The sequence below is a fragment of the Hippocampus comes genome, unplaced genomic scaffold (assembly GCF_001891065.2).
Source record: "Hippocampus comes isolate QL1 unplaced genomic scaffold, H_comes_QL1_v1.1 scaffold56, whole genome shotgun sequence".
Lineage (NCBI taxonomy): Eukaryota > Metazoa > Chordata > Actinopteri > Syngnathiformes > Syngnathidae > Hippocampus > Hippocampus comes.
The window spans coordinates 1477535-1501997 of NW_017842056.1; the positions used below are offsets into that span (position 1 = coordinate 1477535).

At 47.7% G+C, this 24463-nt stretch overlaps 2 protein-coding genes across 5 annotated transcripts; one reads left to right on the forward strand and one right to left on the reverse strand.

The window, feature by feature from the left end:
* Positions 1–1469: 1469 nt before the first annotated feature.
* On the forward strand, positions 1470–12553 carry vps16 (VPS16 core subunit of CORVET and HOPS complexes). 2 transcript variants are annotated; one of them, XM_019860691.1, is made up of 24 exons: positions 1470–1682; positions 2469–2557; positions 2620–2711; positions 2789–2917; positions 3614–3758; positions 3833–3948; positions 4039–4161; positions 4259–4314; positions 5094–5183; positions 5305–5476; positions 5566–5697; positions 5861–5988; positions 6073–6108; positions 6174–6282; positions 6375–6509; positions 7292–7400; positions 7748–7845; positions 7935–8039; positions 8785–8862; positions 8958–9044; positions 9132–9214; positions 10169–10265; positions 10351–10454; positions 10551–12553. In XM_019860691.1, exons 1-24 carry the CDS (start codon positions 1633–1635, stop codon positions 10690–10692), a joined length of 2505 nt encoding a protein of 834 aa, XP_019716250.1. In that variant the 5' UTR covers positions 1470–1632; the 3' UTR covers positions 10693–12553. The 2 variants fall into 2 exon arrangements, with proteins under 2 accessions (XP_019716250.1, XP_019716251.1); XM_019860692.1 differs by lacking the exons at positions 3614–3758; positions 3833–3948; positions 4039–4161.
* On the reverse strand, positions 11035–24280 carry LOC109510395 (formin-like protein 2). 3 transcript variants are annotated; one of them, XM_019860683.1, is made up of 28 exons: positions 23330–24280; positions 22996–23079; positions 22832–22912; positions 22641–22717; positions 22476–22559; positions 22002–22145; positions 21809–21935; positions 21545–21621; positions 21346–21439; positions 21175–21249; positions 20931–21041; positions 20662–20811; positions 20485–20586; positions 20155–20375; positions 19960–20066; positions 19289–19477; positions 18451–18471; positions 18089–18213; positions 17817–18019; positions 16796–17030; positions 16647–16715; positions 16481–16561; positions 14612–14741; positions 14366–14526; positions 13853–13954; positions 13656–13751; positions 13409–13532; positions 11035–12869 (listed from the first exon to the last, which is right to left on the reverse strand). In XM_019860683.1, the coding sequence occupies exons 1-28, from the start codon at positions 23444–23446 to the stop codon at positions 12781–12783; spliced, it is 3276 nt and encodes a 1091-aa protein (XP_019716242.1). In that variant the 5' UTR covers positions 23447–24280; the 3' UTR covers positions 11035–12780. The 3 variants fall into 3 exon arrangements, with proteins under 3 accessions (XP_019716242.1, XP_019716241.1, XP_019716243.1); XM_019860682.1 differs by having other exon boundaries at positions 21809–21938; XM_019860684.1 differs by lacking the exon at positions 18451–18471.
* Positions 24281–24463: the final 183 nt, after the last annotated feature.

Here is a 24463-nt window from a genome sequence, read left to right on the forward strand (position 1 = left end):
ATGTTTTTTGAATGTGGGAATCTTCAAAATTCAAATAAATATGACAGTCATGCCCATGATGAGCGCCCAGTATGTCAAGTTCTGACCCGTATTTGCTTATTATGACTTCTCTGAACATAACTCTGCCTTACATGTTGGATTTGTGAAGTCTTTCTTGATAGATGAACTTTTGTCATCATTTCAAAGAGTTCCCAAGGTCTCAACAACGTGTGTGGGTTCAGCAGCTGAAAGGTGTCTGATCTTCAGCCATCTAAGCTTCTAAGTCAGAAACATGTATAAACTAGCCACAATGTGACATCACGGTGGGAAATAAATCAGAAGGGCTTGGTCTCATACAAGACACGTTTCAGCAAAAGACGACAAAACAAAAGACCGACTTGTCCGTCCATATGTTAAAACACTTCAAACAAGGATCAGGAAAGACATAAAGGAAGTCACATTTTTTAGAAACACAATCGACTAGGGGGCAACTTCCTTTACATTGTAGTGTGAGTTCACTATTACAGTTTGATCTTGTTTTGGTGTGGAAGTTGAATTCGTGGAGGGACAAGCACAAAGTGATCAAGTGTTAACGCTCCCAAGCAGAATGCAGTTTGGGTCAGTAACAATCAGCTCAAGCAGCGGCGAAGAGGATTTAGAGAACGTTCTCTTGCGTTGCCAACACGTTTTTAAAGAATAAATGAAATCTACAAGAAAGTTAGTGAACGAGTTCATATTCCGGTACACATCAGAATTCCAGGAAGTTTGAGAACACATTCATTCACAAAGGGGCAGAAAAAATGTGACACATCAAAGTCAGAGGAAAAATGCATTGTGTCGAAGCAATTCAGTTCGTCTAAGAAAGTGATAATTTACACAATACACTATTCAACGTGAGAATGTGAAAGAGTATTCACACTTATCCTGTGCCAAAATACTTTGTAACTTTGATCCCAAAGAAAGAAAGTAAGAGCTGGTCTGCAACGGTGGAGCATGTTTTAAAGTACTGTACCTGTAACGTGTTGCTTTAAATGTTGTGTGATGAGCTGTCCAGCAGGAGGCGGTATTGCAACGTCTGTGAAACTGCTGTTGCCTTTCAACACCAATAAGGAGAATAGTTAGCGCTTGTCAACTTTTACATGATTTATAAGAAGACTGTGTGCTCTTTAAGTGTAGTAAATACGCGGAACACAGAGGACGGTGGAGATTAATTAAGGGAGGGGAACAATGGAATGCAATCCGGAATATACTAAAGCAAGAAGGACTGTTGGGAGATAGGAGTAGATCTCTATTTATTTTTCTTAATGATGCAGGTTTAATAAGAAGGATATAGTTATATGTTGTATGTATACACTGCATATGTGTGGGTGCTACTTTACTTTTTCCGGTGTCCTAAATCCTTCAAGATTGCAAAGCCTTTCAAATTCCTTGCGTTTCCTGTACGGTAGGTGGCGGTATACACCACGGCTCGGTAATTCCCCAGCAAATTAAACGAAGAAGAAAAGAAGAAGTCGTCTGACGGAAGTAATCAGCTGACCAACCTTACGTTAACAGCAGTGAAAAACAATAAACTAATGCGTACGGTATATGTATCAATAGAGACTATATTTGCCAGTCTGATACGTTTAGGTGTCATCGGGAAGAATATACAGCATGGCTCTAATAACAGCCAACTGGAATCCGATGGGAGAAGCTTTTTACCGGTAAATTTCAGCATCACGGGGTATACAGTACTGCCAGGGTACAAGATGCGGCTGTAAACATGCAACTGCATACTCAGAATTAACAATTTTCTTTATTCACATTCAACTGTACTGCATGACTGACAATTTAATCTTCTGTGACGCGTCCTCTCTCTCGCGATGATTTTTATATTCGCAACTGAAAGATGACATTCATTCAAGCGATGGGCGTTATCGCTGAAAAAAAATCTTGCATCAACTACCATAGAAATAAGAGATAATTATGTATATTTTTGAAGGGAAAAAAAAGCTAGGATAAATGCACAAATGCCTTTTTGTCAAAACGAATACGCATCCTAAAAAAGGCAATAACAATAATACTAATACTGCGACTAATAATCACTATTATTATCATTCCAATTATTTATTTTTGTACTATCTGTTTCAATTAATAGCACGTTTAGAGATACATGTTTACAAAGAACAAAATACCGTACATAAAACACAACATATCCCTCGTCATGCTCGCATATAGCCTTTCTCCCACCGGCTACAAGAAAAAAAAAAAGATTGACAAATTTGAGAAATCCAGGCAATGCAACATCCCAGTAGACCCGACTGAAACTAGAAGGGTTGATGAGGGATCACAAAAACATATACTTTAAAATACACACACCAAAATAACATCCATCCATCCATTTTCCAAACGGCATATCCTGAAGAAGGTTGTTGGGAGTTGCTGGATCTTATCCCAGCTGACTTAGGGCGACAGGCAGGCAGCACCCTGAACTGGTTGTGTTTTGGCAGTAAAACCGAGCTGTATGAGATGAGTTGGAACCTGAGAGATGGACTCAAAGACTGCTTGATGGCGGCGGCACCTTATGGCGGACCTATAGGTACACACATGTCCGTACGGTATGGACTTCATGGCCAAACTGAGTGTTTTTGTTTGTCACAGCTCTCCTCAGAGAACCACTTCGACGTTCACCAAGTTGTCGTCCTCAGTTGGAGATTTATTCTGCTTCCGGTGTTGCCATTGCCAGTTTTCCGGTAAGCGCTAGTGGCACCACCCTAACTGACAAACTCCCCTTTACCCTTTACTGACATTTGGTGTGTATGTGTGGTAGTGGAAAAGCGGACCTGTGATCCAGCTGGGTTGGACAGTGTCGGATGAGTTGTTGTGTATTCAAGAAGATGGTTCAGTTCTGATTTATGACTTGTTTGGATCCTTCAAGAGACACTTCAGCATGGGACAGGTAAAATGTGCCCTTTTTATCTGGTAATTAATCCTCCTGACCCATCAACTGTGCAGAAACACCAAGGGCTTGATTCAGTTCAAAATAAGTTGCGCGGTTACTCACGCTAGCGGATTACACCCGTACGGTGTTGGCAATAGTTGTAAAGGTGGTGGGGACCCCAATATTTTTGCACGAATATTTTATAGTTATTTTTTACACCACGGAAAATATGGGAATGGCTAGCAAGCGCAAAATGAAATCTGGAGTGATAGAACTGGAAGTGTCAGGAGACGACAAGCAAAAATATTACTGAGTCACAGACCAAAAAAAAAAATGAAGAGTTGGATGGAGTTTTGTCATAGCGCATGGCATGACTCCCTCTTGTGACTGGCTCCATGTCAGCCTTGAGAGCGATCAGAATCTCCCAAATTGCATCAATGACGAGACGATGTGTCACAATATTTGTTGTTTCTGGCATTTCAAAAATGTTCACACGAGCGGAAAAAATCCATTCCCCCCTTTGCCTCTCATTTTGCGTAGTCGTCTTCGCCGTAGTAACCACAGTCACGGTTACACACGGCGATGCCTGCTTGCACCCGCCCTTCAGACTTAGCAATTTGTCTCGCGCTTGATCAATCACATTGCTCTCGCTAAATCAATCTGTGTGCAGATACCCCTCCGAGAATGTGCAACATGAACTGAATTGTGTTGCAGGAAGTGGTGCAGTCTCAGGTCTTAGAAGCCAAGGTGTTCCATTCTCCCTACGGAACAGGTGTCGCCATCATAACGGGATCTTTTCGCTTCACCCTGGCAACCAACATCACTGATTTAAAACTTAGGAGGTTACCCGCCGTCCCAGGTAACACTAGACCCCGTGCCGCAACCTCCCTGCACGTCAGATGATTTGCTCACATGATCTGCGTTTTATGTCAGGCCTGCAGGCGGCGCCGTCCTGTTGGGTTGTCCTCACGCAAGACCGCCAGACCAAAGTATTGTTGGCCACTGGATCTGAACTCTACATCCTGGACAATACTTCCTGCACCTCTGTGGTGAGATGGCGACAGACACACTGCTGCTGGCTGGTGTAAATAACAGGCGTGCCAACAAGTGACCTCCACGTTGTGTTCTGCCCATGTCAGTGTGCTCCAGGACTCAGTCCTCAGACGGGCAACATCCTCCATATGTCGGCGTCATTCAATTACAAATATCTTGCTCTCTTCACGGACACCGGACACCTGTGGACTGGCTTAGCTCAGCTTCAGGTGAACCTCATTGTTGTTTCATCACGTTTGAAGTGAACCACCTTGACGAAGGAGTGCGGTCTCCGTGGGAGATTGATGCGTGATTATATGTCTCCAGAGCAAGCTGAGTGAGGTCGACACCAAAGTGAGGATGCCACCCAAACAGATGGTCTGGTATGGAGCTTTCTCTCCGTTTCCTGCTTTTGTGATCTGTCGGTCCCTCTGTGCGCGTCCGAGTGTATGAGGCCAAGACACATCTTTACAATCTATTCAATGTGAAACTGTTGAAACCTTTAAAGCTGACCAACAAATCGACTGCTTATGTACTTGATACCAGTTTGTATCACGTTATTTGTGATGGCTTGTTTCTTTGTGCATATGAAAGTGCGCTTTTCCCTCCTCAATGTTTAACGTGATGTAAACCTAGACAGAGATGACACAAAGTGGAAGGAAACTGTTTCTACTCGACAGAGGTGGCCAAAAAGTGTATTCCAGCAAGAGCACTGTTACTTTGGGATCATTAAAATACCGTATTTTCTGCACGATAAGGCGCTTCGTCGTATAAGGCGCGCCTTCAACGAATGGCCTATTTTAAAACTGTTTTCATATCTGGGGCGCGCCGCATTGTAAGCCGCATAGAATAGAAGTTACAATAGTGGCTGAGGTTGCGTTATGCCTCCACTAGATGGAGCTACGCTAAAGGAAAGACAATACAATACAATACAGCTTTATTTATACAACGCTTACACAACCACTGCAGCTGTAAGAAACCACTTTACAGAATATTTTAAATACTACGCCCAAGAAATTAGAATATTGATCCATATTTAAGGTGCATCGAATTATAAGGCGGTACCAAAGGCTGGTACCTGCTCGTGGACCATCGGTCGGGGACCACTGTTTGAGCCTATATCTGTTCGATATTCATCCTATGTGGCTGTCGGTATGTCCAGGTGTCGCAGACCAAAATCCCAGCAACCATCTGTGGTGATGGTGTGGGACCACCTCCTCCTGGTGGCCGGAGTGTGCAACGACATCATCCAGTATCCTGAATAGCTTCGGCTGAGCTCTATATACCAAGTTCCTGCTCTTCTTTTCAGTTTTTATCCATGTCGCGCAGAAGTGACCTCTTCTCGGAGGGTTTTATCCTTGACCCCACTGCAGATTCCCACTCGACAGTCGATGCGTTTGTGTCGGCGAGCTGGATGGCGTTCGGATCATCAGTTCAATCAATCAGGAGCTGCTGCAGGAGGTTCCGGTCGTCTGTCAGGACATCTTTAAAATCGCTTCCATGGCGCCTGGGGCGTTGCTGCTGGAAGCCCATCGCGAGTATGAGGTAGTATGGCGCGATTCCCTTATCGCTTGCTTCTTGGTCCAAAAGTAACATACCGTAAGTGTATGGGTTGCGTGCGGGTGTGAGTCTAGAAGTCCAGTCAAAAGGCTGATGAGTACCTGCGGGAAATCAAGGAGCAAGGAATGCTGGCAGAGGCGGTTCGACAGTGCGTTGAGGCGGCAGGACATGAATACGACTCCAACACCCAGAAGTCTCTGCTCCGGGTGAGACCAGAACAGCTTATCGTTGGCTGATTTTATTCCGTCAAGTATCGGAATCCATATTCAGTCGAGCCCGATTAAAATGTTGAATTTTAATGCGTTATAATGGTGTGTTTTTTTTTGGTTTTGTTTTGTGTGTGTGTCTCCGTAATCATGCACTCACCAGGCGGCATCCTTCGGGAAATGTTTCCTGACAGACTTCAGTCCGGAGCATTTTGTAGCCACCTGTCGAGAGCTACGCGTCCTGAATGCCGTCAGAGAGTGCAGCGTGGGTCTGCCACTCACGCACACGCAGTATCCTCACGCTCCGTCTCGGAGACACACAAATAATTAATGCTCGGATCTTCTTAGTGCGACCTCCTTGACCTTTGATAACAGATTCAAACAGATGACCCTGCAGGTGCTGATCGACAGGTAAGTCCGCTCGACTCGGATCCCGTCATTTTTGCCAACGTCATGACAATCATGGGCACGTGTAGGCTGGTGTACCGTCAGTTCTATCAGTTGGCGATAGAAATCTGCCGTTACCTGAAGATTCCGGATTTTCAGGGGGTCAGCAGGGTTCTCAAGCACTGGGCTGCGTGTAAAGTAAGTCGATTCCTTACCTTCTGGCATGGTACGGTACGCCCTTCGACCAATGCAACGGTCCTGTATGGGTCTCTTGATGTGGGCGTGGCCAGGTCCAGCAGAAGGAACTCTCGGATGAGGCCATAGCCAGGGCGGTGTGCCTGAAGGTGGGGGACTCCCTGGGTGTGTCGTACTCGCACATCGCTGCCAAAGCCTTTGAATGTGGCCGAACAGAGCTCGCCATCAAGGTAGAGACGCTCCTTCCGACGGCTACGCTTTGCTTAGTTTTCTTGACTCGCCGTTAGGCGTGGACATGAATTCTTATTACCGTATTTTCCACACTAAAAGGCGCACTGGATTATGAGGCGGACTTTCAATTAAAGGCCTATTTTGTCATTTTTTTCCGTATATTGGACGCACTGCACTATAAGATGCAATCTGCAATGCATCCACTAGATGGAGCTATGCTCAAGGAAATGCCAACAGAACTGTAGCAACGCCACTCGCCTCAGCCGTCCATCGTCGCTGCTCTCCGCTGTGCCTCCGCTGACGCAACCCACGTCACAGGTCAAAGAAGCTTTGAACAAACGACAATAGCTAAGATAGCTGTTGAGTGGCGTTGCTACAGAATGGTCAGATGTCAGTCAAATGTATTTAATAAAGCAGCGACACAGTTCACTTGACCAACAGCAAGTTAGAACATTGACTCGTTAACGTTGAACTCTCTTGCCGCTGCTCGATTTCCGTGTTCAACTGCGTAACCCGATCTGCTGAAGTTTGAACTCTGCGTTGGAAGCATGTCTCGAGCAAGGAGCCATTTTGGGGTCAAAATATTACCGTAATGACCATACACAAGGCGCATCGGATTTTAAGGCGCGCTGGGAGCTTTTAAGAAAATGGAAGGCTTTTAGGTGCGCCTTTTAGTGTGGAAAATACAGTACACCCGCAACTGGTAATAGTCATCATTTGTTCGACAAAAGTCGGGATGAGGAGTGATCTACGCAATCTGATTTCTTTTCGCTCATCGCAGCTGTTGGACTCGGAGGCTCGGTCCGGCGAGCAGGTTCCTCTTTTGTTGAAGATGAAGAGGAGTCAGCTGGCTCTCAGTAAAGCTGTCGAGAGCGGAGACACCGACCTGGGTATGTCTTATGCTCAACACACATTTGCAGAATACACGACAGTTAAGCTAGCGGACTTTTTAGCGGTTGTGTTGAATACCAAAGGTGACATTTTTTTTTTTGATTCATGTTTAATTTGGCGGTAAACCTCAACTGGGATCGGCAACTAAGAGCTTGATGGCTCTTTTCTGATTAATTCAAATTGGCTGGAGACCGGTTCAGGGTGTACCCTTGCCTCTCGCCCCAAATCAGCTGCAATAGGTTGCAGTAAACCGGCGACCCGAATGAGGATAAGCGGGACCAAGAACGGATGGATGGATGTTTATTTATTTAAATGGCATGTTTTTGTGTGTACGTGCGTGTGTCAGTTTACATGGTTGTCACTCACCTGAAGAATGAGATGAACAGAGGAGATTTCTTCATGACGCTCAGAAACCAACCTGTCGCTCTGAGTCTCTACAGACAAGTAAGCACTTTTCCCGCCTCGTCTTCATTCTTGGGGATTGGCCTCCGAATCATGTGACAAACTCGCAGCTCCTTCAATTCGTGTTGTAGTTTTGTAAACTGCAGGAACAAGAAACTCTGAGGGATCTTTATAACCAGGATGACGACCATCAGGAGCTGGCCAACTATTATGTCGCCACCAGTTACAGAGAGAAGGTTTGACGCACACGCGCATGCGCGCACACATCAGAAAAATATGTTGAAGTGGACTGAGGAAGTTCATCGACATCGCCGTGCCGCTCTCTCGTGGCGTCTCGGTGCCGAGGAACGACGTAGAAATGAACGAAAGAGTTTTGCTTTGATAAAAGTAGTGCTTTGTCGCTTGTGGCACCCATATGCAATTTAAACCTTTTAGTGATATTTACTTTTACGAAGACTCGCATCCTTTTTTTCCCCATCAAGGAGTATGTGTGACATCATTGTTTTAAAAAAAAAAAAAAAATCTGTAGGCCAACAAGCACACGCGCATGCGCGCACACATCAGAAAAATATGTTGAAGTGGACTGAGGAAGTTCATCGAAATCGCTGTGCCGCTCTCTCGTGGCGTCTCGGTGCCGAGGAACGACGTAGAAATGAACGAAAGAGCTTTGCTTTGACAAAAGTAGTGCTTTGTCGCTTGTGGCACCCATATGCAATTTCAACCTTTTAGTGATATTTACTTTTACGAAGACTCACATCCTTTTTTTCCCATCAAGGAGTATGTGTGACATCATTGTTAAAAAAAAAAAAAAAAAATCTGTAGGCCAACACTGAGAAATGGACGCTTGCGCTTGTGTGTGTTTTTTTTTTTTTTTTTTTTGAATTTGCAGAGGTTAGACAGCCGTCTGTCCCACCTGCAGAGTGCCGTCGACGAATACAAAAATGGACGCATGCGCTTGTGTGGTTTTTTTTGAATTTGTAGAGATTAGACAGCCGTCTGTCCCACCTGCAGAGTGCCGTTGACGAATACAATAAAGCCAAAAATGAGTTTGCTTCCAAGGTAAGAACACACTGACTGAACTTTCTCTCGGGAGGACAAACAAGGTATTCGCGTGCCCAATCGCCGTTGACGATGAGCAACAACCGTCTTTACAGGCCACCGAAGACGAGATGCGCCTCCTCCGTTTCCAAAAGAAACTGGATGATGAGAAGGGCGCCGGCCTTATGGGCTTGTCGCTCCAGGTAGGTGCTGTCAACGGTTGGGGTCATTGAGGCCATCCCTGTTTAAAATGATTTGGTGTTCTTCCCATGGTCTTACTCCCTATTCAGGCAACCATGGAAACTCTGCTAATGTTGGGACTCTACAAGCAGACGGATCAACTTTATCGAGACTTCAAAGTACCCGACAAGAGGTATGTCGAGGAAGCGATTCCAGTGCGCTCTATTTAGCGCAAGGGGTGTCAAACAGGAGGCCCGCAGAGAAAATAATAGCGTGTAGTGTTAAGAGTTCTATCATTTCCGACTATCTGTGAAGCCGTGACCGCGTATCGGACGACTCCTGATTTGTGATTGGATGAAAAAGCCAAGGGGGTTGGCCAAGGTACGGAAGCAAGGAAGGAGCCCGTTCGGCTTATCCATCCATTTTCCGATCCCCTTTATCCTCACAAATTTCCGACTATCTGTGAGGCCGTGAACGCGTATCGGACGACTCCTGATTTGTGATTGGATAAAAAAGCCAAGGGAGTTGGCCAAGGTATGGAAGGAAGGAGCCCATTCGGGTTATCCATCCATTTTCCGATCCCCTTTATCCTCACAAGGGTCGTGGGGGTTGCTGGAGCCTATCCCAACCGTCTTTAGGCCGTAGGCGGGGGACACGCTGAACCGGTTGCCAGCCAATCGCAGGGCACACACAGACGAAGAACCATCCGCGCTCACACTCACACCGAGGGACAATTTCGAGTGTTCAATCAGCCTGCCATGCATGTTTTTGGAACGTGGGAGGAAAGCGGAGTACCCGGAGAAAACCCACGCAGGCCCGGGGAGAACATGCAAACTCCACACAGGGAGGCCGGAGCTGGAATTGAACTGTGTACCTCTGCAAAAATGACCGCAGCTTACTGTGCGAGCTGTGTCAGCTGACAGGCACTCGCTCTGACTGACTACTTGAACTGTGCATCTGTATGCCTGTCTTATAGTGCCGTGAGGTGGCCACCGAAGGAGCAGCCCAATTGAATTGTAGCAAAAAAAAAAAAAAAAAAAGTGACAAACTCGTTAATTTCTTGACATCCCTGAAATATAAATAGTTTGGCACCCCTGGTTAAGATCATCTTGAAGTTAGTTCAAATTCTGCCTGTCTGCCTGTCTAGGTATTGGTGGTTGAAACTTAAGTCTTTAGCAGAGAAGGAGGAGTGGGAAGAGTTAGAGAAGTTCTCCAAGAGTAAAAAGTCCCCAATAGGGTACCTGGTAGGTGGAAGTAGCCCGCAGCTGGCCCCAACGATCCTTTTTGACTTTTTTAATGTGAAGAACATTTCTTGTGCATCATCTTCAGGCCTTTGTGGAGGTCTGCATCAAGAAAAATAACAAATATGAGGCCAAGAAGTACATTTCCAGAGTGACGCCCGAGCAGAAGGTCAAAGCTCACCTGGCCGTCGGGTAAGATGTCAGCGCACCTCCAAACCCTTCACCGTGACCACAACAGTCATCAATTCTTGCTCCAAAGGGGAAAAACGCTTCTGCTCTTTTTCGCAGCGACCTCGAAGGGGCTGCAGACGCAGCGATCGAACGCAGGAACGAAGCAGAAATATCGGCGGTGCTCGCAAGATGCTCCGCCTCGGATCGCTTGTTGACCGACAGGTTAAATCGAGCCAAGTTGTCCACTGCCAAAAAGTGACCTGAAAGTCCCCGTGTGTGCCAGTTATCTCGGCCGCCACCTTGACCCGATATAATTGGTTGAAGGAGCCCCTCACTACATTGCTATTGCCAGGCAAGTTTTGGATTTGCTCACTTGATTGGCTTTGACAGTTATCGACATTATGTAGCAGTCGAATTGTATCGTTACTCCCAGCCAATCAGTGCACAATCACGAGTGTCAAACTCGAGGCCCGGTGGCTGATCGGGATGCCGCGTCTTTTTTCCATTGGGCCCACGAAAGCAAATGCGTCTTGCCCAGATGTCGCAGTTGTACCGTGATTGCAATTTGTCTCGACTGAGCAGATTCCACAAGCGGTATTTTTTTCCTTAACATTATTTGAATAATAAGTCATACTTATTTGCTTGCCATAATGTTTCATGACTTCTGATATCAAATTTATTTTTAACAATATAAATACAAATCAAAATATACAATTGTGCACAGTATGTGAAATAATGACACTTTTGTTCCAAAACGGCCCTCTGAAAGAAATTGTCAATATGATGTGGCAAATGCCAAAAATGAGTTTGACTTCCCCTCGTGTTGAAAAATACGAACACATTTCTTACAAATTACCGTCATTGCAATGGCAATTAATCATGTAGTTGTCGCCGACGCTAGATGACGTAACCCGCAACATTGAGCCACGCTTGGCACTTGACAGTGCATAGCTCATCTTAACCATGATAGTCAAATGTGTCATTATTTGTCACAATGCTAAAATATTTCATGTTTGCTGCCGACAATGCTCAAGTCTTCTGTAAATAACGTGTGTGATTAAACCAGTGTGTGTTCGTTGAGTCTTGTCATCTTCATCGAGCTCACAAAAGGTGTTTGTGAGCGACATCAATGGGCAGAAATGACATCCTCAAGCTAATTGCTCTGACAGTGGGTCGGTCGGCCTTGGCTCAATCAAGTTTGCGGGACCAACCTTTAGTGAACAATCAAAACAAATAACGGCGAGCATTTTAGCGTTGTATCAACGTGTTTTTATTTATTTACAAGCAAATATAGACTCGACAACAGGAACGACGACAAAAACTGGAGACTCTACAAAATGTAGAAAACTTGTGCTCTTTTGTGTTCATGTTAACGTTTTGAATGAAAAAGATGAGGGCAGCGTTGGGTGGGGTCTCTGATGGGAAAGAAATAAGCAGGCGGGAAACGGGTTGGTCTGATCGGGGGTTGTTCGAGGCGCGGGGTGGCCTCCTCAGCGAGGAAGTCGCGTAGAAAACAGAAACGTGTGATTCTGTGTGGTTGTTTCGTGCGAGGCGAGTCAGAAAAGTTGGTGGCACAACTCGCGAGTTTTCTCAACAAGGAATGAAGCAAACGTTGCAGACGAGTTAGTTGATCGTCTGGCCTATTTCGAACCAGAAATGTCGTTTTGTGGATGTGAAATACATAATTTGTGACATCTCGTCTTGTAACTTTGCTGACGCACTTCATATGTCCTAGCTAGTTAAGACTTGAGGTGAATGAAAGAATTGTTCATGATTCATAACAATAAGTTACAGATCATTTGTTTCAATTTTTTTGTGGTGCTTTGTTCGCTGGATTTTACAACGTGTCATTGAATGTAATCTGAAGTGACATTTGGTCGCTAACAGTTGAAAATACAGCACAAACCAGTAATAGGACCCTGTACGCGTTTCACTTAACAAATCTCCCGAGTCCGACCAAAAATTCTGGCTCACTCGCAAGATTCCAAAAAAGCTTTTACTACAACACTCACATATACTTGTACAAAATCTTGTGGGACTCAGTCGGGGGCCGCAAGATATCAGCATGTGCTTTTCGTTGCTTTTTAAGGTCCGCTGCAGAGCTCATCGACCACCCTCCCCCCCAAACCAAAAAATGTGGGAACAGGTCGTCTTCAGTTTGTGAATATCCGTTAAAGATAAAAGTCAGCTTGTTGCTTGAGCAGTCTACACACAAGTTGATCCATCTCGCTGACTGACCAATTGGATAGCGCGATGTCAGTGTTCCTCAATTCAAAATGTTCAAAGTGCATTTTGTTGCCATTAATTCAAGGTGGGCGAGGCAATTTGTTGGGCAATCTTTGCCGCTTCAGTAGTGTTCTTCGGGGTGGGCCGGGTCGCAGAAGAATCGAGAGCTACGTTTGGCCGACCGAGCTGTGAAGGGGCCGGTTTTCAGAGCTGGGGGGGAAAGGGGAAAATGGACATTTAAATGGCAAACAAGACCATAGATAGTTATATAGCAAGCGAGCTCGATAGATAGACAGTTAGCTAGTAAGCTAGCTTGAGAGATAGATATACTAAACGTTAGCTAGCTAGATAACTGTAGTAGCTAACTAGTTAGCAAGACAGATAAAGAACACTATTGAACACCTCTTTCGGAAACATAATTACATGATTGCCCAATGTCCAAAAATGGAAAAAATATGTAATCTGGCAGGAAACATACATTTACTAAACATGACAGTATATTCTAGCTATAGTGAAAAACCTGACAAAAATCCTCATCCTTGTAAAGTTTCACTACATTTGCATCAACACAGCCAAAATGATTAAAACAAAAGCAGCATGGTGGGCACACATGGCAAGCACAGAGCAGTTAGGGTTAAAAAAAAAAAAACCCTTAAATACTCAACACAGTATCTAAAAGATCCTAACGACAAAAGTCGTCATTCCTCATGGCGTTCGCCCGTGACTTCATGAGGTCAGAGGTCAATTACCTGTGATGATGTCCTCGATGGCGCCGTCCTTCCCCTCGTAAACGTGGCGGCTGTCCTTTCCTTGTCGTCGTCTCAGCTCTGTCAGAAGCTCCTGCTGCTGTCGTTTGCCCTTGTGAGATGGTGACTGGGATGGAACGAGCAGGAAGTTGAAAGACTTTCCAGAAGCACCGACCGACATTTACATATGTAAATTGAAAAATACCACCCTCCTCCCGCGGCTTCGGATGACCACCCGTCTTGGTCCTACCTTGGTCTCTTCATCCTGCTGCTGCTCCTCCTGTTCCAATTTCTCCAACATCATCTGCTCCTGACGCCGTCGCTGTTCGTTCTCCTCCTCAGCCAGCTGAGCACGAGCACGTCAGCGCGCGCGCACGCACGCGTGGGTTAACAGCGGTCACAAAGTTTCTTTAACTCGAAGGCTACGAGGTTTCGTGGGTCACTCACCCTGTAAGCTTTGATGAAACGAACAAAGATGGGAAAGAAGACGGACGGCGGCATGGTTTTGGAGCTCTCCCCGAAAAATTTCACCACATCTTCAAAGGCGTCCTTCGGAGAGTGAAGAAAATGATTGAGCCAAGGAAAAAAAATATTCCACAGCAGATGACCAAGCAAAAAATTTTGACAAAAAGTATACGAGATGTGAGCGGCCTGACTCACGAGTTGTTGGGGCCTCGTTTAGTTTTCAAAACAGGGTTATAGCGTTTTAAAGTTGGGTCACAAAATGTAACAGTTTGCAACTCATTTGACAATCAGAATGTGAGACCTCAGACTTCAAACCGGGGTTAGCATTCCCAAATTAGGGTTTCCAACGAGGGTTAAAACATTTGACATTATTTACAGTAAATAACATGGTTTATGTAATAATAATAATCTTCAGACCAGTACATAGTTGGTGATCTCTCACAGCGCTTGGGAATCACTGCACAAGTGTGTGTGTGTGCATGTGCGCGCGCATACCTGGGCTATACGCGCATCCTCCTGAAGTTTGTTGAGTCGCGATTCATGCCTGCTGATGAAATCTTTCAAGGTGGCGTTGTGCTGCACGCTGAACTCGCGCCAGGTGAGTTCCATCCCTCGCTGCAGGTCCTTGACATCGCACAAGACGTTCTCCAGACTCACTGAAACGCACACACGCACGTATGGACTCGATGACATCGGGTGCAACGCATCAAAGAGAGACGACGTCATCGGTCCGCTTCGAACCTGCGGCCGCCTTGTCCACATAGTGAAGTTCGTTGTAGAAGAGCGCCGCCGTGGGATATTTCTCTCTGACCACGTTGCTGATGTAGTGAAGCAGCGTCTGCGTTCTGTCCGTTGACTTGGTCTCCAGGAGCTGAAACCGCATCAATGGTCAACGGTTTGCCAACTTTGGACTAAACCAAGGACTGGACGGGACTTTGGACTTGAAGTACATGACTTGACATATCTATGCCAGTTTGTGTCGAAAAGATCATACACGGTTCCCACTCTTCCACTTGTTTTTTATTGATGGACCTTTTGAGGGCTAATTTAGCCATTTTTTTCAGTACTTTTTCTTCATTCAGCAGGGGATTCACGGTGGATTTAATGCCCGCTCGGCAATATACGGGCTGAACAGAAAGCCACAATATCGCTGAGCTGGTGTTCAAATCATTGCTGCTAAAGGAAGGGCACATTTTTATTTTTAGGGGCAATCGGCTCACCCTTTATTTGACATACTGCATGTCAAATTAATGAAAAAAAATTGAGTTCAATCTAAAAAAAAAAAATGGAAATTTAGAAAATATAAAACTTCAATTTATTCTCAAACAAAAATACATTTTTAAGGATTTTTATTGATTTTTATCCGCTTTCCCTGAAAATTAAGGACAATTATGAACACAATTTTACAATTTCGTTTTTTATGGATATTTATGAACTTTAAGGACCCGTGGGAACCCTGTCATAGGAAAGTTTTTTTTGTAGTATACGCAAATCTGGTCACTCATCAGTATGCTATGATGCTGAGCGCATAAAGATCTTTGAATTGTGAATTGCAGAAGCACGGAACGATGAGGGCACCCCAATATCCGACTGGACAAATACATTTTGACATCCACTTGATGTTTTTGGAGCGTTTCCTCGCCCTCTCTTGTGGTGTTCAGATCGCAAGATGTCATGAGTCGACGTCAACTGTGGGCATGCGAAGCACTTTGAGACTCTTTTGGGATTAAGTCAATACATTTGACTTGACCTGATTTTGACTTCTTGTTCTGCATGGATGGCGTGCAAGAACGCAAAACATTACAACTTGTCCATTTTTCAGCTCCATGTAGAGACAGTCGTGCAATGTATTGGAAATCGCTTAAACTAGGGGGGGCGGTGACGACTGAGCGAACTAAATTTCCCGCAGCACTGATTGGACAAGCAATGTCATGTGATCATCTGCAGCCAATGATGGCCAAGCGGGCGTGTCATAACTAATTGACATCTTTGAGTCGGGTGTGTCTTAACCTCCGCGTTTGAACCCAGGTTAAGAACCACTGGCCCAGAGAAAACGTAAGAGGCCGACTTGGTGTTTTTTTTTTAAACCCAATTTAAATACAACCTCACTAAGCAGCGAGATTGAAAACAATCAAAGAAAGCGAATTTAAATCATTCCTGCCAGGATATCAGCGCTCTCATGTAAAACTGTTCAATCGATCTGACACTTGAGCTACAAACATTTGCGCCTTTTGCATTCAACTTGATTGATTATAGCAGTGTTTTTCAAACCCTGTGCCGCGAGACATTGTCAGGTGTGCCGCGGTAAAATATCCATCCAATTTGTATGCCTGTGCGGTCTATCGCCCAGAAAGTAATCATGTAGTACCCTCCCAAACCGCTAGGGAGCAGCAACAGCTAGCCAATTGCCTTGCGTTTTGACGAGAGACAAGAGAGACAATATAACACATTAAAATAATGTTTTCAACTCGTGGTGTGCCGCGAGATTTTTTTTCAATGAAAGAAGTGTGCCTTGGCTCCAAAAAAGTTTGAAAAACACTGGATTATAGAACCCGACATTTCCAGACCTCCCCCAGCCCCCAAGCGTGTGTGTGCATGTTCGTGTGTTACCAGGTCTAAGCTCTGAAGTTTGAAGCCATACACCGCACCTCTCTTGCTGCTGTTCATGTAATTCCCGAGAGCTAAGATGATCTGCGACCACAAAAACAAAAATGAATCAGAAGGACGAGGACAAGTGCATGGCGAGCGCGCACGCTCACGATGGTAAGAAACTGACCTCGAGTATCTTTTTCAGCTTCTGGGATGATTTTATGGAAACGGATGCCGCGATCATGGCATGGAGTTGCTGCGAGGAAACGAGGGCTCGTTAGAAGAGGAGCACAACGACGGGTTCGGGAGCTTCGACCGGTCCGTGCGCGACTTTACCGGCGTTAACAGTTGTACGTTGTCGCTGAAGTTTCCCATGAAGGTCATGATGGACATGCGCTGGTTCAGTCGCTCGATGCGACTGAACTGGATCATGAAGCCGTCTTCGTCGCTCAGCGCCTCCAAAGGTTTTCGGTCTCGCTCGTACTGACGGAGAAGCTTCACCTCGGCTTCGGTTGGCAGGAAACGCATCAGACACTCCACAAAGTCCACCCGAATCGTCCGCAGGTCAAACCTACGCGAGCACAGACTCTTGATTTTGACACAGACAACTGAGTCGTTTTTTTTTAAGACACTTTACTTGAGTACTTGAATTTCAAAAAGCGCCTGCTATCTCTTTTTTTTTTTTTCCCCGTCCTCCACAGATGAAGTATGTGACGCACTTTGGAGTCTGGCATGGGTTGCCCCTCCCTCGCTACTTTTTTTACATGAGTGGTAATCCGGTTCAATTGCAGCATGCAGTTAGCTTGCTAGTCCCTTCGCACAGTCCACTAATGTGGCTGCTTTAGAGTGCCTTGTTGTCAGCGCTGAGCACGTGCCCGTCATGCAGAGAAAAGTGGAAGAGCGAGGGGAAATTATTATTATTATTTTTTTTTTATGCGTCTGTCTTGACCGCCAGCGTGTGGAACGGAGTTTCCGGCTGTCTTTAGAGCGCCTCGTTGTCACGGCACGGAAAAGCCCCACGACGACCTGGCGGGGCGTATTCCAGCCAGTTTTAGTGATGCGGAAGTGTTTGAAAGATGCCCGATGAAGTAGCGTCCATTTTCGAGGTCGTAGCAGTGCGATGTGATTGACAGCTGGCAGATGAGTGGGGGGCGCGACTTCGGCAGATTTTTTTTGCAATTTTGAGGCCTCATTTGACATCCACGACTCTGCAATATTATTTTTAGTCGTTCAAATTTGACAGTTCAGGAAACACTGTTGTGGGGCATCAACTATAGAAGACATTTCTTTTTCCTTGAGGGACTTGGAAGTAATTTGCTCATTTGTGCGGCTGAGCATATTTCCACGCGAGTCTTACATGTGGATGGCGCGGCAGATGACCTCTGGACCCTGACCGGCCTTTCTCAGCGTGATGGCTAGATTCTTGGCTCGGTTGGCGTCCAGCAAAGAGACTCTAGATGGAGCCTTCTGGGGAAGTTTCTGTCTGGACAGAGTCAAGTCCATTGCCGGACCCTGAGCCTTTGTTTTGAAGAGTTCCTCAAAGCCCTCCACGTCCAGATCCTGGACACGAACAAAGCGTTCATGACTGGATCCACTTTTTCAAACGCGTCAGGTCGATTTAATCGTCACCTGCAGGATGGCTTCGTCGTCGATGTCGTTGAAGACGGTGCCGTTGATTTGACTCGGCTTCAGGGCGACCCAATTCAAGACCGGCATCCGAAACTTGGTCTGGATCGGCTTCTTTATCTTCACCGCTGCACAAGCGAGCAAAAGGGATTGGACAGAGCCGCGGACACTTGTCGTGTTTCTTTTCAAACGAGGTTGGCGGGTTGACGGACAACGTATGCATGAGCTACCGTGAGATGGGCAAGCGTGAAACAGCTGAGTGATCGGTGGAGATGGATGATGGATAGAAAAGTGACGCGTGAATAATGGGGAGATGATTGACAAGTTTTGATCGCTTTACATATGTGTGTCGTCATTCAACCTACAGAATAACTTGAATGGTCCCTCTGACAGCAGAAAATAAGAGAAGAAAGTTGTTAGTGACAAAAGTGAGAGAAATGCCCAGTCCGGCCTGAAAAAAATTATTCGCTCTCCAAGCACTGCCATCATAGCCAACGTTAAAGTACAGAGGCATAGTAGGCTGATGTTCTACTCCTACTAGAGGCAGTATATGCTTGATACTATTGTCAGCAACTGTAACAAGATGTTATGAAATTAACATTGTGTTTGATTGTATGAATATAAAAAAAAAAAAAAAAATTGCAGCTAAATATATCCATCCATCCATTTTATGAACCGCTTTATCCTCACAAGGGTGACGGGGCGTGCTGGCGCGTATGCCAGCTGTCTTTGAGCAGCAGGCGGGGGACACCCTGAACCGGTTGCCGGCCAATCGCAGGGCACACAGAGACAAACAACCATCGGCGCTCACACTCACACCAAGGGACAATTTAGAGTGTTCCGTTAACCTGCCATACATGTTTTTGGACCGTGGGAGGAAACCAGAGCACCCGGAGAAAAGCCACAGAGGCCTGGGGAAAATATGCAAACCCCACATAGGGAGGCCGGAGCCGGAATCGAACCCTGCACCTCTGCACTGTGAGGCCGACGTGCTAACCAGTCGACCGTCATGCCGCCCAACTGAATGTAGTTCAATTAAAACATATTGCGCAAAAAAGTTCAATTAAAAACGATCAATGTTTGAAAGAGTTCCTCAAGATTAGAGGCCAAATGTATCGAAGTGAAACGTGAAATACTGAACTGCACTTGGGCAGTGATTCTTTCGCTGACTACACATTGAGAATCGCTGCCGTGCGCGCTCACCTGCGAGCCCGGAGTTGAAGATGACAGTGGGCGACCCCCCCGGGCCCGGAAGCGGGGGGGCCACAGGTGGAGGAGGAGGTGGCATCGGGAGGGTGGAGGAGAGCTCGCTAGTCCGACACGGAGGGGGAGGAGGCGGGGGAGGAGGCGGAGGAGCAGGCGGCGGAGGGGCGGGGTACAACCCGTTGGACACTAGAAAGAAGACGACATTCCAGTGTGGGTGCATGTTGGACAGGAAGATCTTAGCGGTCACCTCAATCAACATTTTTACGGTGGTGGGGGGGGCTCCAGTGACATGACTTGAGTTTGCCAATTTTGGAACGTCCATCCATTCATTATCTGACCCGCTTTTCCTCACAAGGGTCGTGGGTGTGCTGGAAGCCAGCTGTCTTCGGCAGGAGGCGGGGGACACCCTGAACCGCTTTGCCAGCCAAATCGCAGGGCACACAGAGATCAACCGCGCTCACACTCACATCTCGGGACAATTTCGGAGTGTTCAATCAGCCTGCCATGCATGTTTTTCGGAATGTGGGAGGAAACCGGAGTACCCGGAGAAAACCCACACATGCAAACTCCACACAGGGAGGCCGGAGCTGGAATTGAACCTGGTACCGCTACACTGTGAGGTCGACTCAGGTGGATTCGTTTTTCTGATTGAAGGCATTCACAATCACCTGAGCCTGGCACCGGCGGCGGGGGTGGAGGCGGCGGGGGTGGAGCCGGCATATCTGGAGCACCGCCCATTCCCGGCCCCATGTTATGATAGGCCACCGTCTCGGGGCTGGAGCATAGAAATGATCATCAGAAATGCGCCGAGCGTTTTTTGCGTTACATCCAAACATGCGCGGGAGGTTTGGCGAAGGCGCTACCTGGGGGAGAGAGCGGAGCAGGGAGGAGGCGAGGGCGAGGCGGAGTTAGCCACACCCCCATCGCCTTCTCCTCTTTGGGGTTGAGGAGCTCCGGGACCGCCGGCCTGTTGGGCCTCGTGGGCCTGTCGCTCCAGACGACTCTGACGGCGGATGGTCTGGTCCTTCTCCCGAACGATCCGCCTCAGCGTGTGCACCTGCGTGTTGGCGCTGGCATACACGTCCTGCGAAATTTTGGCAATGTTGAACAAAGATGGTGGAGAAAAGAAAACGGCTCTTTGGGGGGGTCTCGACGGCAGAGAAAAGTCGGCTTGATTTTGGAACGTGACTGACCCGGAGTTGGTCGAGCTCTTTGTTTGTTTGCATCAGCTGTTTTTCCAGTTCCACGATCTTCAGCATGGCTTCGTTTTCGACGTCGAGCAGCCGCTCCGACATCTGCGTGGAGACTCAGGTGAGTGGGGAAAAGTCGTCTCTCTTTGTCCGCCATTTTGGTTTGTCGGCCATTCTTACGGTACTCAAGTTCTCCTCCAGCTCTTCCACCCGTTCGAGCGCCGCCGTTTTCGTCTCGGCGTCTTCCAGCAGCGTTCCGACGTCAAACACGTTGTCCAGGTAGGCCTGGATCTGCACCTGTAATCTGTCGCTCTCCGTGTGCTTCAGCCTCTGGCAGATTGGCGGGGGGGGGCAAGAGGAGAAGGATTCTCTCGTGGACGCGATTGTGCAGTTGGACGGAGACGATGCGATTGAGGCGAAGTGCGGCGACGGCTCCCAAAATTTGTTACCTCCAGGTGGTCGTCCAGGTTGAGTTTGGTGAAGTCATACTGCAGATGCACTCGGAAGTTCATGTCCTCCACCGAGTGCACCACGATGTTGATGAACTGCATGCACGCCACCTGACCGACGATCACGAGGAGCGCAGACGGAGCGAAACGATCGGTCAGGTGGTTCCACTTCAAAATTGATTTGGTGGGTTTTCAAGCTAACGAGGTTCGAAACCGATGGGCCGTCACGGTTCGGCGAGCTCACCAGGAAGTCGATATTGTCGTCTTCGTTTTTGAAATGCTCCATCAACTTTTCAAAGCGCATGGACTCCGAGCACACCTGGAAAAGATCGAGCGAAACCATCAACGATCGGTCGTCAAGACGGGGAGAAGTCAGGACGGCTCTCGCGCGGCTTTGACTCAAAGGGCTTTTTACCGTTTTAAAGTTGTCGAAGGCCGACAGGATGATCTCGTGTCCTCCTCTGACCAAACACACGGCCGCCAACAACTCCAACACCAGAGCCTTCGTCCTGGCGGGGGGGGGCGCACGGAATCGAGCTTTTAGCCCTTTGCTAATTGGCTACATGCCGTCATGCGGCGCGTGATGGGCGTTCGCGCGGCGTGCGCTTAGCTACCTTGCGTTCCTGTTGTTGAGGCTCAGAGCAATTTCGTTGACCCCGTGCGGATGAGACATGACCATGTTGAAACCGTACTGAGGAGGTCAGAACAAAACGGGATGACTTCCGTGCTTGCCGCCGCTCATCACGTGACAAGGCGCAACGTTGGCGTTTTCACACGTACTTATTTTTCCGAATCGCGTCAATGCAACGACTTCAAATCATTTGCTTCGATTGATTATTGAAGCCACATCGTTTTTTGTTTTTGGGGGGGGTCCACACCTGGTAGTTCATGATGGCTCGGAGACACATGATGCACACGTGGACGTCGTCTTTTTTGCAGACGAGTCGGGAGTTTTTCAGCGTGCGACTACTGGGCAGCGTGTTGGAGCGAGTGACCAAGGTGGAACTACTAACGGAAGAAAACCTGATCAGAGAGCGGACCGGCCAAGGCTTCTGTTTTGCCACTCGCTACCTGATGGAGTGGCGAGCCGTTCTGGGTGCGGAGGACGAAGGGGACGGGAGACTGCAGTCGCCGTGGAGATCCTCGATGGAACGACTCCACGGAGAGTCGATGGAAGCCGCGTCTCCTCCGGACTCTGGCTGCTCGTTGTCAAACCTGCAAAAATCAAAAGTTGGTTGAACAGCGACCACAGAACGGACGAAGAGAATCTGATCCAACAGGAGGGTTGATCACGTGTTCCCGGCGTGTGCCGTGACGACACAGCTTTAAAACTCATTCGGTACCAGCCAATTCTAGACCAAGTCTGAAAAGACGTTTAAAAACGTCTTTGGGAGTGAATGAGTTAACGTCCGGACTCTGTCTGGGTTCTAAAGTCCAAAAGTCACCCGAATTCACCCGCAGGATGAGCTCCGGCTAACCCGCAACCCGAACGAGGTGTTGAAAACGCTTGGATGAAAGGAATCGACGAGAAATCTGCAGACTTACGTGACAGCGTACTGAGCGAAGGACAAATACTCAACCAGGACATCCAGCCCTCGATTCTCCTCGTTGAGAAACTCTCGAACCCACCTGCACGCAAAAGTACACGTCAGACATACCGGCAGTCGCGTGATATTGACCAAAAAAAAAGGCCAGACGCTTGTGCGGTACCCGATGTGGTTTGTGCGAAGAGAGATCTCGAGTTCTCGCAGAGTCTGAGTCGACTCCTGGACCCGCCTTCGGAACTTCTGCGGGCGCAAAGGCAAAGTTCCGTCTCGTGAGCTCGACAAAAAGTGAATCATAGCGAGCGGTCGTTCCCCGATCGATCGAGCTCCGCAGCCGCTCCGGATGGCCCGACGTACCTTGCGCGTGACCGCCGGGTCGAGGAATCCTCGCAGCTTCTGGATGTAGGTGTGCGGCGGGTTCTTCACCTGGAATCTCTCCTGCAACGCCGACACGATCATTTAGGCAAGGGCTTGCCGAGCCGGCGAGGTTTTCGCCTTGCAACTCTCTGAGCGGCTCCTACCTGATCGCAGATGAGCTCCCACTTCTTCTCGTTGTCATAGGAACGCAGCAAGCGCACCTTGTCTGGGGGAAGGTTCATCGAATTCTGAAAAGAGAATTTCATGTCGCCGTGGCGTCGACTCAAAATGTCTGCTGACACAACCGTCGGTGGACGTTTCCCTTCCGGATCCGAGCTTTCGATTCCCGATCACGAGCTGTCTCGCAGGCGCCTCAACGATAAACGAACGCCAGCAGTCCCCATCGGGCTGGTGCGTGCCGTCATGTAGTATCACCCCGCCCCCCCCTCCGCCATTTCCGACATGTGTGCCATTTCTTTAGCGTATTTGTGTAGTTACCAGTGCGATGGAGAACCTCTCCTCGAGCTCGGCAGCGTCAGGCATCGGGAGTCGGACCGGCGCGGCTCTGGACCGGATCACGGCCAGCTGGCTCTCCATACTCTCGGCGTTCCCCATCACACAAACACACACACACACGCTTCGACCCAAACACACCCACCACAGACAGAGCGCTCAGCACACACACCGCTGCGGGAACATGTGGTCGGCCATAGCACACGAACGCGACTGGAGGTGATGAAGGCAAAAAAACCGTCTCCTCCGCTTGTCTCTCCTCCCAGTCTGCCTCTTCCCAGATGGTGATACGGTCCCCCCAGTCGTCTCCCTCTTTGTCTTTCTCGCCTGCCGCCGCCGCCGCCGGTGATGATGATGCTGATCCCGGTGATGCCGGTGATGTTCGGTGCGGCGTATGCGATAATGTGTGGCGAGCGCGTATGAGCGCGTGTTGCAGATCAGCCGGTTAATCCTGCCCACCTCTCTCCTCCCCCACATAAAGAAAGAGAGTTGTGGCCGCCTCCTCTTTGTCTATGTCTCTCCGCCGCTCGCCGACTTGCGCTCCCCCGTCTTTGTGTCGCTGCCGGCTCGACCCTCCCTCCCTCCCTCCCTGGCTCCTCTGCATCCTCAGACAATGAGGCCTCTGCTGCACTAAGCGCCGCCCCCTCGCACGCTGACGCGCAACGCATCCAGTTCATTTTGAAAGGTGTGTATTGGCCGTCTCTTGGTCGCAAATGTCGGCGTGGATGAAATAAATCGGAGCGAACGTGTCGTTCACTCAGAACGTTCATTCGATTTCCTCCTGCTCGCACATTTCTTGACCAATTCAAACCATTCCAAGAATTCCACTGATTCATGCATGACATCTCCAGAACTATTCCCACATTTTAAAAATGAATGACCACATGGGGAGATATTTCACACGTTTCACTACTCCGCCGTGTCACTTCTGACACGCAACATTTCAATTGCTTCCACATCATTTCAGTTCAGCTTTTTCAGAATTCACATACAGTACAATTTTTTTTTTTTAGTTATATATACCGTAATTTCCGGACTATAAGCCGCGACTTTTGTCACACGCTTTCAACTCTGCGGCTTATTTCATGAAGCGGCTTATATAAAGACTTTTCTAACGGC

What these genes read in the sequence shown, in the direction of transcription:
- LOC109510395 (XM_019860682.1), bottom strand. Translation starts at nt 23,446, where the DNA reads ATGGGGAACGCCGAGAGTATGGAGAGCCAGCTGGCCGTGATCCGGTCC. An exon ending in CTTCGCACAAACCACATCGG is followed by an intron (nt 22,560 to 22,640) that starts GTACCGCACAAG and finishes TTTTGCGTGCAG; the next exon opens with GTGGGTTCGAGAGTTTCTCA. An exon ending in GGGACCATTCAAGTTATTCT is followed by an intron (nt 18,214 to 18,450) that starts GTAGGTTGAATG and finishes TCGCTTGTGCAG; the next exon opens with CGGTGAAGATAAAGAAGCCG.
- vps16 (XM_019860691.1), top strand. Translation starts at nt 1,633, where the DNA reads ATGGCTCTAATAACAGCCAACTGGAATCCGATGGGAGAAGCTTTTTAC. An exon ending in GAGGTTACCCGCCGTCCCAG is followed by an intron (nt 3,759 to 3,832) that starts GTAACACTAGAC and finishes GTTTTATGTCAG; the next exon opens with GCCTGCAGGCGGCGCCGTCC. An exon ending in CTGCCACTCACGCACACGCA is followed by an intron (nt 5,989 to 6,072) that starts GTATCCTCACGC and finishes CTTTGATAACAG; the next exon opens with ATTCAAACAGATGACCCTGC.